The sequence below is a fragment of the Sminthopsis crassicaudata genome, chromosome 2 (genome assembly GCF_048593235.1).
Source record: "Sminthopsis crassicaudata isolate SCR6 chromosome 2, ASM4859323v1, whole genome shotgun sequence".
Taxonomy (NCBI): domain Eukaryota; kingdom Metazoa; phylum Chordata; class Mammalia; order Dasyuromorphia; family Dasyuridae; genus Sminthopsis; species Sminthopsis crassicaudata.
In genome coordinates, this window is record NC_133618.1 from 474,533,082 (window position 1) to 474,547,530 (window position 14,449).

General features: G+C 33.1%; 1 protein-coding gene across 1 annotated transcript in view; it reads left to right on the forward strand.

The window, feature by feature from the left end:
* The window catches only part of RHPN2 (rhophilin Rho GTPase binding protein 2), an 81,017-nt gene that overhangs the window by 45,954 nt on the left and 20,614 nt on the right, over positions 1-14,449 (forward strand). Inside the window, exon 7 of the mRNA XM_074293234.1 lies at positions 3,987-4,062. Coding sequence (XP_074149335.1) covers positions 3,987-4,062 — 76 coding nt within the window. The remainder of the gene's footprint in view (positions 1-3,986; positions 4,063-14,449) is intronic.

Here is a 14,449-nt window from a genome sequence, read left to right on the forward strand (position 1 = left end):
TATGTTATATTTAGAGTGTTGATATAAATCCTGACAAATATAGCTCTGAGAAACAAGTTAGTTATAAATTGCTGGAAGATGTTTTGAACAGATTGCCAGAATTATAAAGATGAACCTGTTGAATGTGTGTGGAAATGAATCAAGTATTTAACAAAAAGATACTTGTTCTGAACTCATGTGTTATACATCTTAACAGGAAGAGTTTTGTGCCAGTGGTCAGTGTCAGAAATCCTTTCCTCATCCTGTTGCTAAGAGTTTGGCTCCTATCACTCGGTCACAAGAAGTGGTTCTTCATAACGTGTGCAGAAGAAGTTTTGTAGGTTGAATTAGGATGGCTGATTGTATTGGAAACTGGTTTATCAAGCACAAAGACATAATTATCATTGTCCTCAACTATATACAGTCCCCAACTCTTTATAGCAGTTGAAAGAAAAAAAAATCATAAAAATATGTTAAAAGACTATGAATGTGTGGGTGGGGCGGCATAATCCTATCTATTTTGGGGGGGGAGTTGTGAGCTGCAGTGAGCTTTGCCTGTAGGGTGTCCACACTTAGTTTAGCATTAATGTGTTGAGCCCCTGTGTAGAAATGTCAGCAGGTTGCCTAAGAGGGCCAAGCTGGTCAGTATTGGAAACAGCAAGTCAGAGCTCTCATGTTGATCTAGTGTAGGGTTAGGCTCAGCAGTGGCCCTTGTGTTTTTAGTCCAAGCAAGATGAAGAAACCTAGTTTTAAAAACAAACAAACAAAAGGTTATGGATATGTGAGTTTCACTGAAAAGATTGATTAAGTGATAGTCTATGGTAATTTATATTAAAAAAAATTCAATAGATCAAATAATACTAAGTAATTAAGTAGAGAAAAAAAGAAAATGTTCAAGTTTTGCATTCTGAAAAGCTTCGAGTCAAAAAATCTTCCACTTAAAGGTCATAGGATTATATAAGATTTAGAGTAGCAGAGGACCTTAAAGATATAGCTTATTCTAATTTTATAGATATGAACTACCTTATAAATTAAGCTACTAATTTTTTAGTGGAAAAATAAGGAAAAATAAGCTTTGAACAAATCTTGAAGAATAATTTAAAGCCAGTGGCCCTTTCAGGGAAAATCCATGAATGAAAAACAGTTTTTGAATAATTATTTAAAGTTAGAAATATATCCACTACATTATTTGACTCACTTTTGTATTGATCTTTCAGTTACAATCCTTAAAGTGGTAGTTCAAAAGTTTATCATGATTCTCAAAATAGAAATACTTTAAAGAATAGCAAAAATTGAGTCATTAGTGAATTAAAAAAATCTTTCTCCATTTCTCTTTATGCAGAGATGTATTGCTTTATTTGCTCCCATTGGAATCTTCAATGTAATTTTGAAGAGAGCCTCAGGAAAAAAGAAATAAATTTATATAGTTCAAACTTACCAATGGTAATATAAAATGCCAAAATATATTTTTAAAAAAAGATCATCTCCTTTGGGATCTTCCTTCAAATACTTGTAAGAAATGTAACCTTATATTTTTCTTAGAATGACCAAATTTCCATTGTTAAGCAGGCATAGTTTCCACATGTCATATATAAAATTTTGAATGGGAATATGAAAGATAACTGTCCGGATTCATAATATTTTCCATTTATACAACATCTTTGTGTCTTTCAAAAGTAATGCTTTTATATCCATCACCTGTTTTAAAAAATGGGTACTGATAAGTTTTTAGTATACTATACAGACAATCAGCATTCTCACAATTGAATTCACCAAAATAAGCAAAATATGCAGAGTGATTACAAATGACAGTACATGCTAACTTACATTACATTAGTGTTCTGTTGCTAAAAAGAAAGGTCACACTCACCATCTATTTTCATTTTTGTGACATCCTGTGAAATGTCATACATTAGCCTCATTCCATTATTAAGGACAAAGAGATAGGGAAACTGTAACTTCTTAGATTACTATGTTAGAATAAGTTAGTGGCAGAAAAAGATTAGAACTGAGGAGGTAAGAATATATATTGGAATATTTTTAGTGTTGTACTTTTTAATCATTAATTTTAAAATGTTTATTTAGCACCTACTATGAGAGAGGACTTAAGTAGGTACTTGGGGAGATATATTCAATTTTGTCTCTCTGCCTGCTACTACCAAGTGCCCTGAACCTGCAATATTTTACTGAAGACTTCAAATTGATTTCATGCTCATATTTACTATCCTTTGGGTCCAGCCAGTTCTAGTTCTGAATCCATCTTACTTTTATTATCATTATTTAGCCTGGGCATATAGTCTTTATGGAAAGTTTCAAACAATCAAGCATTTGTTGCTTGATTAACAAGCATTTATTAAATACCTACTATATGTGCCAAGTGCTGGAGAAAAGTCCTTACCCTCAGAAATCTTGCATTCAGTGCACTAAAGGAATACAGCATATTCACATATAAGTAACTAAAAGATACATTAAAAATAAATCCAAAACAGTTTTGGCCAGAAAAATAAGGGAGAGGATGGGGCAGTTGGACTGTAGTGACCAGGAAAGGATAGGAGTTATTTTCCCATAGAAGACTTTTTACAGTAACTTTCTGAATTTATGTTTATCATCTTTATTTTATTCCCCTGAGCTATAAATCTAGTAACATTGCCCCAAAAAAGTAAACGGAATTAGTTTTATGTGACTTGTTTTTGATAAATGTAGCTCCACATGATCACAGTTTTACTTTCTACATGCTCACAATCCATCCTTTTAGCAATATGTTTTAGAATTTTCCTGTGAATCAAGGTCAAGAGCAGTTCTATATGTAGAGATATTACTTTAATGCTCTATAATTTCTTAAGATACTGTTACTCCATGTATACATATATTGTATTTAATTTATATTTTAACATATGTAACATGTATTGGTCAACCTGCCATCTGGAGGAGGGGAAAAATTGGAACAAAAGGCTTGACAACTGTCAATGTTGTAAAATTATCCATGCATATATCTTGTAAATAAAAAGCTATAATAATAATAATAATAATAATAATAAACCCTAAATAGGAAAAAAAAAGATACTGTTACTCCCTTCTTTATAAAATTTAATGGTATTTGTTTATTATTTATGCGCCACTTATTTTGGAGTTGCCCCAATCCCCAAGTTGGGTCCATATGGGGGGGCTCCTTCTATACACAAGTTTCTAGGGATATCTATGGATGTCTTCTAATTGTACCCTATTAAGTTCCCATCTTGCCTACTTCTACTATTATCACTTAACCCATTAAGATCTCCCTAATATTAACTAACCAATAGCCATTAGTTGGTATTTATAAAAGGTTATTTACTGAGAGGGGACAAGAAAGCATAATGATACTCCACCTTACCTCACTCCAAAAATAAGAGTCATATTCTCTCTGCACACTCATTCAGTCTTTAGGAAGAGTTCATCAAAATTAAAAGTGGTCAATGTAAAACATCTCCCTTAGTTCTTTAAAGGTAGAGCCACAGAGCAGTAGTGTAAGAAAGTAAAAGGATTCTAGTTTTTATGTCCCTAACATCTGTGAAAAGCTTGGCTAGCCCTGGAAACCACTAATAAGGTAGAGGCAGGAGAGTACTGTGAACTCTGTGGCCAGAGGAAATTCTTGACTTGTATTTTAAAGACTATTGACCCATAGAGTATTTAGGAACTTGGGATAGTAGCCACCTCTGAGGGATCAGCTTGCAAATACAAATGGGAGATATCTCATAGAGGGATGCCACAATGTGAAAAGCAAAAGGAGAGAAGGAGGAGATAACTTAATTATGAAATATGGGGAAATGTTTGGGACATATTCTAAGAAATTAGGGCACATTTCAAATTGTGAATTGTGAATTTGTAAAAGATAGATGTTTTTAAATCATATTATTCCAGAAGGTTCTTTTTTTTAACATTATATAAAGTATTGGCATTGATAATTGGATCTTGACAGTAGAGTGCCCTGATTGCACATATTCATGTGGTTTTGCTGTGTTTTCTTACAGGGAGACTTTTACAATTCCCCTGATTCCTCTTGGTCTAAAGGAAACCAAAGAAGTAGACTTGTCAGTCCTTCTTAAGGTAAATCTCTAAACTTGAAAGATGTGAACAGAAATGAGAATCATTATTTAAGATGTAAATTTAGAAGTATGAATAAAAGTCTGAACATTTATATCTTTTGCTATAACTGATTGAAAAATTATTTCATTTAACTTTTTAAAAATCCCAATCACCTCTTTTGACATGTAAGCTTAGCTGAGAATCTTACAGGTTATAATCACATTCCTCATTTCACTATATTCTTACTTTAGAGCAGTTTATAGAAATTGAGGTGGTAATACCCAAGTTATCATGCTTCATATTCATAAGCTTTTGGGTTAAAAAGAGGGTATAGATTTAATTATTTTACAGTTGTGGAGAGTAAGAAAAATACTGTGGTATCTGATTTGCAACTTCCATAACTGAAAATATGTTTGGTTTTAAAGAGTCTTTTTTGACCAAAGACTAAACTTAGGATACTTTGAAAAAAAAATGTTTCCTGTTGATTCATGCCAAGAAACTATTTATTTATTTTTATTTTGTTAGATTTTTAGGTTCCTTCTCTTTTATTTTTTTGTTTTTTGGAAGGGTTGTCTGGACAGAATGAGATGAAGTTTTGATTTATAATTTTATTGGTATGGGAGGATTCCCAAGTGTGGAAAGCATCTTTTCACCAAGCAGATTGAGAACTCATCTGCTATTTATTGTCTTAGTGAGTATTCTAGGGCATTGAAATGAGGTATTAAGGGGCTTAACCCATAATTAGACATCTACAATATCAAATAGAATTTGAACCTAGGTCTTCCTGACTCTAAATCTTCTCAATTTATCCAGTATTTAGTCTCATGAGAATTTGAAATCAGAGCCTGAAAAAATTGGAGCAAATAGGATCTCATTAAAGTAGGAAACATGCTTTAGAAAAAAATTGAAGGTTTTTTTTTTTTCCTTCTGATTGACCCAAGATTAGATTTAAAGATTTTGACATTAATTGTAATTTAAAAATAAAATTAGAGTTATAGTATTTTAGTACCTACATATTTGAGTCCATTTTAACTTTGGAAGGCACTTAATTTCTTACATTTATTATTTTTAAAGTTCTAATATTTAAAATTTTATTGTTGTATTTCATTTGGGCTAAGTAGATAGACACTTCCTAGGGACAGCTAGATAGCACAGTGGGCCTGGAATCAGTAAGACCCATCTTCTTAAGTGTGTGACCCCGGGCAAGTCACTTAATCCTGTTTGCCTCAATTTCCTTATTTATAAAATGGGCTAGAAAGGGAAATGACAAATCACTTAAGTATCTTTGCTGAAAAAAATCCCAAATGAAGTCATAAAGAGTTGGAAACATCTGAAAACAACTGAACAGACTTCCTGACAAATCGTCCTCAAACAGAAATTTAGCCCCAAAATTTTAAACAAAACTGTCCAATAATGATTGCATTTAATAGTACACACCCCTTTTAAATTTTAATATGTATTTTGTTAAATAAAAACTTTTTGGTTCTCTGGGTTTTATAAGTGACTAAGATGTCAAAGTTGCATGCTACTTAATTAAAAAGAGAATTTCCCTAGATGAGAACATGAAGTACTTGTCTTAAGTTTTCTTATGTTGCAATCTTTTTGAAATTTCTTCTCAGCTCTCTGTAAACTATAGGTTTATTTTGGAATTCACTTGTGGAAGTTGATAATACTGTATGACGTAGGATTATAATACTGTTGGACTTCAGGGTAGGAGCAAGTTAACAATAGTAGCTTTATATTAGCATTTTCAAAGGGCTCTATGAGACTTTATATGCATACTTCTGTTAAAAGTCAATGGAATTAGTGAATAAAATCCAGGTCAACTTTGTAAAACATGAGATATTGCAATAATTGTTTGTATGTGTGGTCCTTCTCACATTGGTCCTTGACAAAACTGTCTTAAGATTAGCATGCTCAAGGGTCATTATACCAAAGAGTACATGTAAACTTTATGGGTAACCTTGTAAAACAAGATGTAATACATAGGGATTTACAAATTAAAAGCAAGTTTGAAAAAACAGTTATACTATGTCCTTGCTATTTTAACCAAAAATTTTTAGAATGTAGAAACAATGAATATCAATCACACAGAAATGGGTTATCTGTCTAAATCAGGTCATTTGTTGAGACTCAACAAGAAGTTACACTTTTATTTTTACTATTTCTGCAGACAAGATTCACTCAGCAAGTAGCAGGTATTAGGTTGTAGTTAACATTATTGGAAGGATCATACTGACCATTCTACTGGAACAATCAGAGAGATTGTGTGATATAGTGAATAGAAAGCTAAATTTGAAATCAGGAAAATTGGGGTTCAGGTCCTGCTAGATTGATTAGCTATAAAATCATTCAACCTACTTATGACAAAGAATTGGCAGTTCTCAGAGGCCATGCCTGGGCAGAGTAAATCTGGCAGATTTTTTCATGAATAAAAGATGTTAAGTTTGGAAACACATTGCTTCCTAAGGACTATTTTAAGAGGAGATGCTAATCAATAATAATTGAGAATCTGGTAATGAATTTATTGTTCATGGAAATACATAAAACCAAGAAAATTATTAAACAGCTAGTCTCTGTAGTTATCTTGGCATTTCTGCAGTCACAATCGCAAGATAGTACAAAGAGGGGCAAAAGTTTCTAAGAATCATATGGGTTTTCTTTTTTCTTTTCCTTTTTTTTTTTTTTTTTTTTAGTTATTTGTACTCTAAATGTGAGATTATTGCTTAGTGAAAAAAAAGTAGATATACTATTGGAGAAACTAAAATTTTCACTGTATCTAAAATCAGAAGACCAAAATTTCCAATTGAGTGAAAGGATGGTTTATAAATTATCCTTGGAAAGTCAAACATAGGAACTGGTCTTAACAGGAATCTAAAGACTACAAGAAGTATTTTTCTCTTTAGCAAACTTTAAAAAAATAGACAAGTACTCAGAGATGAATCTAGTAGCAAGTTATAAATTCATAACATCCACAGGAATGCCTGGATGACTTCTGATCTTTGATCTCACAAGAAGTATGGGTTCAATATCCCATCATCAGCTGTTCTACCTTGTAGCTTACTTGTCACTATTTCTATATAGAGTTGGGGTGGGGCTGGTTATTCTGGTAAATATTGAACAACTCTATCTCCCAAAAATACACATTACACACTTTTGAGTTTAGTCTGCATGATTAATGTTTTCTAAAGTGTCCAATTTTGCTGATTTTTTTTCCATTGAAAATTTAATAATTGGTTTCTTAAGTCAGTTCAATTGGCTTCAGTATACTTCTTGGATACAACCATCTCTTTTGCTGTTGAGTAGTACCATACCTCCTTATCTGCCATAAACTGCTGCTGCTCTTGCTACTATGTATCCCTATAGCTCCACCCAAAACACCCCAAGGCCCCAACTTGAGGAAATGAAGAAATACTTTTTATTTTCTTTCTTTCTTTTTTTTTAATCATAACTTTTTATTGACAGAACATATGCCTGGGTAATTGTTTACAACATTATCGCTTGTACTCACTTCTGTTCTGACTTTTCCCTTCCCTCTCTCCACCCCTTCCCCTAGATGGCAAGCAGTCTTATACATGTTAATTATGTTATAGTATATCCTAGATACAATATATGTGTGCAGAACCTAACAGTTCTCTTGTTGCACAGGAAGAATTGGATTTAGAAGGTAAAAATAACCTGGGGAGAAAAACAAAAAAGGAAACAATTTACACTCATTTCCCAGTGTTCCTTTTCTGGGTGTGGTTGATTCTGTCTATCATTGATCAATTGGAACTGAATCAGATCGTCTCTTTGTTGAAGATATCCACTTCCATCAGAATACATCCTCATACAGTATTGTTGTTGAAGTGTATAATGATCTCCTGGTTCTGCTCATTTCATTTAGCATCAGTTCATGTCTCCAAACCTTTCTGAAATCATCCTGCTGGTCATTTCTTACAGAACAATAATATTCCATAACATTCAGATACCACAATTTACCCAACCATTCTCCTATTGATGGGCATCCATTCATTTTCCAGTTTCTAGCCACTACGAAAAGGGCTGCCACAAACATTTTGGCACATACGGGTCCCTTTCCTTTCTTTAGTATTTGTTGGGATATAAGCCCAAGAGTAGCACTGCTGGATCAAAGGGTATGCACAGATTGATAACTTTTTGAGCATAATTCCATATTGCTCTCCAGAATGGTTGAATTCGTTCACAACTCCACCAGCAATGCATCAGTGTCGCAGTAGAAATACTTTTTCTTGAGACACTTCATCATCTTTCATGAGAATTATTTGAAAAAAACACCCTATCATAAAGATAATTAGAGCTTAGAAACCAACACCTATCAGTTTCCAGTTTCTTGCCACTACAAAAAGGGCTGCCACAAACATTTTTGCAAATATGGGTTCTTTTCCCTTTTTTATGATCTCTTTGGGATTCAGGCCCAGTAGAGACACTGCTGGATCAAAGGGTATGACACATTTTGATAGCCCTTTTTAAAAAAAAATTATTTAAAATGAAATGCAAAGAAAAGAGAAAAAGAAAAAAACTCCAAAATAGAACATTATCATGTGTCCAGTAGAACATAAGGGAAGATTTAAAATATGTAACAATATTACATGTGAATTCTACCAAACATTTAAAGAACAACTAACTCCAATGCTATATAAACTATTTGAAAAAACAGGGATTGAAGAAGTCTTACCAAATTCCTTTTATGACACAGACATGGTACTGATACCTAAACCAGGTAGGCTGAAAACAGAGAAAGAAAATTATAGACCAGTCTCCCTAATGAATATTGATGCTAAAATCTTAAATAAAATATTAGCAGAAAGACTACCGAAAATCATCCCCAGGATAATACACTATGACCAAGTGGGATTTATACCAGAAATGCAGGGCTGGTTCAATATTAGGAAAACTATTAGCATAATCAACTATATCAATAATCAAATTAACAAACACCATATGATCATCTCAATAGATGCAGAAAAAGCATTTGATAAAATCCAACATCCATCCCTACTAAAAACACTTGAGAGTATAGGAATAAATGGACTATTCCTTAAAATATTCAGGAGCATATATTTAAAACCGTCAGTAAACATTATATGTAATGGCAATAAACTGGAACCTTTCCCAGTAAGATCAGGAGTGAAACAAGGTTGCCCACTATCACCATTACTATTCAGTATTGTACTAGAAATGCTAGCCTCTGCAATAAGAGCGGAGAAAGAGATTCAAGGAATTAGAGTAGGTAATGAGGAAATCAAACTATCACTCTTTGCAGATGATATGATGGTATACTTTTTTTTTTTTTTTTTTTGAGGCTGGGGTTAAGTGACTTGCCCGGGGTCACACAGCTAGGAAGTGTTAAGTGTCTGAGATCAGATTTGAACTTGGGTCCTCCTGAATTCAAGGCTGGTGCTCTATCCACTGGGCCACCTAGCTGCTCCATGATGGTATACTTAGAGAACCCCAAAGACTCTGCTAAAAAGCTATTAGAAATAATTCAGAACTTTAGCAAAGTTGCAGGATACAAAATAAATCCACATAAATCCTCAGCATTTTTATACATTACCAACACAATGCAACAGCAAGAGATACAAAGAGAAATTCCATTCAAAATAACAGTCGATAGTATAAAATATTTGGGAATAAATCTACCAAAGGAAAGTCAGGAATTATATAGGCAAAATTACAAAACACTTTCCACACAAATAAAATCAGATTTAAATAATTGGAAAGACATTAAGTGCTCTTGGATAGGCCCAGTGAATATAATCAAGATGACAATACTCCCTAAACTAATCTATTTATTTAGTGTTATACCAATTAGACTCCCAAGAAACTATTTTAATGACCCAGAAAAAATAACAACAAAATTCATATGGAAGAACAAAAGGTCAAGAATTTCAAGGAAAGTAATGAAAAAAAAGTCAAATGAAGCTGGCCTAGCTGACCTGATCTAGAACTATATTATAAAGCCGGAGTCACCAAAACCATTTGGTATTGGCTAAGAAATAGACTAGTTAATCAGTGGCATAGGTTAGGTTCACAGGGCAAGATAGTGAATAATAATAGCAAAATAGCGTTTGACAAACCCAAAGATCCCAACTTTTGGGATAAGAATTCATTTTTTGACAAAAACTGCTAGGAAAACTGGAAATCAGTATGGCAGGAACTAGGCATGAACCCACACTTAACACCACATACTAAGATAAGATCAAAATGGGTCCATGATTTAGGCATAAAGAATGAGATCATAAATAAATTAGAGGAACATAGGATAGTTTACCTCTCAGACTTGTGGAGGAGGAAGGAATTTGTGACCAAAGGAGAACTAGAGATCATGATTGATCACAAAATAGAAAATTTTGATTACATCAAATTAAAAAGCTTTTGTACAAACAAAACTTAATGTAAACAAGATTAGAAGGGAAGTAACAAATTGGGAAAACATTTTTACAGTTAAAGGTTCTGATAAAGGCTTCATCTCCAAAATATACAGAGAATTGACTCTAATTTTTTTTTTTATTATATATATATATATATATATATATATATATATATATATTTTATAATATTATCCCTTGTATTCATTTTTCCAATTTACCCCCCCTCCCTCTATTCCCTCCCCCCGACGACAGGCAATACCATACATTTTACATGTGTTACAATATAGTCTAGGTACAATACATGTGTGCGAATATCATTTTCTTGTTGCACAATAAACATTAGAATCCGAAGGTACATGCAACCTGGGCAGACAGATATTAGTGGTAACAATTTTCATTCCCCTCCCAGTGTTTCTTCTCTGGGTGCAGCTACCTCTGTCCATCATTGATCAACTGGAAGTGAGTTGGATCTTCTTTATGTTGAAGATTTCCACTTCCATCAGAATACATCCTCATACAGTATTGTTGTTGAAGTGTACAGTGATCTTCTGGTTCTGCTCATTTCACTCAGCATCAGTTGATTTAAGTCTCTCCAGGCCTCTCTATATTCCTCCTGCTGGTCATTTCTTACAGAGCAATAATATTCCATACCCTTCATATACCACAATCTACCCAACCATTCTCCAACTGATGGACATCCATTCATCCTCCAGTTTCTAGCTACAACAAAAAGAGCTGCCACAAACATTTTGGCACATATATGTCTCTTTCTGCTCTTTAGTATTTCTTTGGGATATAATCCCAGTAGTAGCGCTGCTGGGTCAAAAGGTATGCACAGTTTGATAACTTTTTGGGCATAATTCCAGATTGCTCTCCAGAATGGCTGGATTCTTTCACAACTCCACCAGCAATGTATTAGTGTCCCAGTTTCCCCACATCCCCTCCAACATTTGTCATTATTTGTTCCTGTCATCTTAGCCAATCTGACAGGTGTGTAGTGGTATCTCAGAGTGGTCTTAATTTGCATTTCTCTGATCAGTAGTGATTTGGAACACTCTTTCATGTGAGTGGATATAGTTTCAATTTCTTCCTCTGAGAATTGTCTGTTCATATCCTTTGACCATTTATCAATTGGAGAATGGTTCGGTTTCTTATAAATTAGGGTCAGTTCTCTATATATTTTGGAAATGAGACCTTTGTCAGAACCTTTGTTTTTAAAAATATTTTCCCAATTTGTTACTTCCCTTCTAATCTTGTTTGCATTAGTATTTTTTGTACAGAAACTTTTTAGTTTGATGTAATCAAAATCTTCTATTTTGTGATCAATAATGATCTCTAGTTCTCCTCTGGTCATAAATTCCTTCCTCCTCCACAAGTCTGAGAGGTAGATTATCCTCTGTTCCTCTAATCTATTTATTATCTCCCTCTTTATGCCTAAATCATGGACCCATTTTGATCTTATCTTGGTATATGGTGTTAAGTGTGGATCCATATCTAATTTCTGCCATACTAATTTCCAGTTTTCCCAACAGTTTTTTCCGAATAATGAATTTTTATCCCTAATGTTGGAATCTTTGGGTTTGTCAAAGATTAGATTGCTATAGATGTACCCTTTTTTGTCCTTTGTATCTAATCTGTTCCACTGATCTACCGGTCTATTTCGTAGCCAATACCAAATGGTTTTGGTGACTGCTGCTATATAATATAGCTTTAGATCAGGTACACTTAGACCACCTTCCTCTGAGTTTTTTTTCATTAGTTCCCTTGCAATTCTTGACCTTTTATTCTTCCATATGAATTTTGTTGTTATTTTTTCTAGGTCATTAAAATAGTTTCTTGGGAGTCTGATTGGTATAGCACTAAATAAATAGATTAGTTTGGGGAGTATTGTCATCTTTATTATATTCGCTCGGCCTATCCAAGAGCACTGAATGTCTTTCCAATTATTTAAATCTGATTTTATTTTTGTGGCAAGTGTTTTGTAATTTTTCTCATATAATTCCTGACTTTTCTTTGGTAGATGGATTCCCAAATATTTTATACTCTCAACATTTGTTTGGAATGGAATTTCTCTTTGTATCTCTTGCTGTTGCATTTTGTTAGTGATATATAAAAATGCCGAGGATTTATGTGGATTTATTTTGTATCCTGCCACTTTGCTGAAATTTTGAATTATTTCTAGTAGCTTTTTAGCAGAGTCTTTGGGGTTCTCTAAGTATACCATCATGTCATCTGCAAAAAGTGATAGTTTAATTTCCTCATTTCCTACTCTAATTCCTTGAATCTCTTTCTCGGCTCTTATTGCCGAGGCTAGCGTTTCTAGTACTATATTGAATAGTAATGGTGATAGTGGGCAACCTTGTTTCACTCCTGATCTTACTGGGAAAGATTGCAGTTTATTTCTATTGCATATTATGCTTACTGACGGTCTTAAATATATACTCCTGATTATTCTAAGGAATAATCCATTTATTCCTATACTCTCAAGAGTTTTTAGTAGGAATGGATGTTGGATTTTGTCAAATGCTTTTTCTGCATCTATTGAGATGATCATATGGTTCTTATTAATTTGATTATTAATATGGTCAATTATATTAATAGTTTTCCTAATATTAAACCAGCCCTGCATTCCTGGAATAAATCCTACTTGATCATAGTGTATTATCTTGGAGATGATTTTCTGAAGTCTTTTTGCTAATATCTTATTTAAGATTTTAGCATCAATATTCATTAAGGAGATTGGTCTATAATTTTCTTTCTCAGTTTTCGATCTACCAGGTTTAGGTATCAGTACCATGTCTGTGTCATAAAAGGAGTTTGGTAGGACTCCTTCATCCCCTATTTTTTCAAATAATTTATATAACATTGGGGCTAATTGTTCTTTAAATGTTTGGTAGAATTCACATGTGAATCCATCTGGCCCTGGGGATTTTTTCCTGGGGAGTTGATTAATAGCTTGTTCTATTTCTTTTTCTGAAATGGGACTATTTAAGCAATTTATCTCCTCCTCTGTTAATCTAGGGAGCCTATATTTTTGGAGAAAGTCATCCATTTCACTTAAGTTATCAAATTTATTGGCATAAAGTTGGGCAAAGTAACTCCTTATTATTTCTCTAATTTCCTCTTCATTGGTGGAAAGATCCCCCTTTTCATTTGTAAGACTATCAATTTGATTTTCCTCTTTCTTTTTTTTGATCAAATTTACCAAAGGTTTATCTATTTTATTGGCTTTTTCATAAAACCAACTCTTGGTTTTATTAATTCAATAGTTTTTTTACTTTCAATTTTATTGATTTCTCCTTTTAATTTTTGTATTTCGAGTTTAATTTTTGGTTGGGGGTTTATAATTTGGTCTTTTTCTAGCCTTTTAAGTTGTAAGCCCAATTCGTTAATCTTCTCTTTCTCAATTTTCTTCAAATAAGCCTCTAAAGATATAAAATTTCCCCTTATTACTGCTTTAGCTGCATCCCAAGGATTTTGATATGATGTCTCATCATTATCATTATCTTGGGTGAAATTGTTAATTGTTTCTATAATTTGCTCTTTCACCCAGTCATTCTTTAAGATGAGATTATTCAGTTTCCAGTTACTTTTTGGTCTATTTACCCCTAACTTTTTACTGAATGTAGCTTTTATTGCATTGTGATCTGAGAAGAAGGCATTTATTATTTCTGCCTTCCTACATTTAATTTTGAGATCTTTATGTCCTAATATATGGTCAATTTTTGTATAGGATCCATGAACTGCTGAGAAGAAAGTATATTCCTTCCTATTGCCATTCAGTTTTCTCCAAAGGTCTATCATACCTAGTTTTTCTAATGTTCTATTTACTTTTTTAATTTCTTTCTTGTTTGTTTTGTGGTTTGATTTGTCTAAATCTGAGAGTGCAAGGTTGAGATCTCCCACTATTATAGTTTTACTGTCTATTTCTTCTTGCAGTTCTCTTAACTTTTCCTTTAGAAAGTTAGATGCTATACCACTTGGTGCATATATGTTTAGTATTGATATGGCTTCAT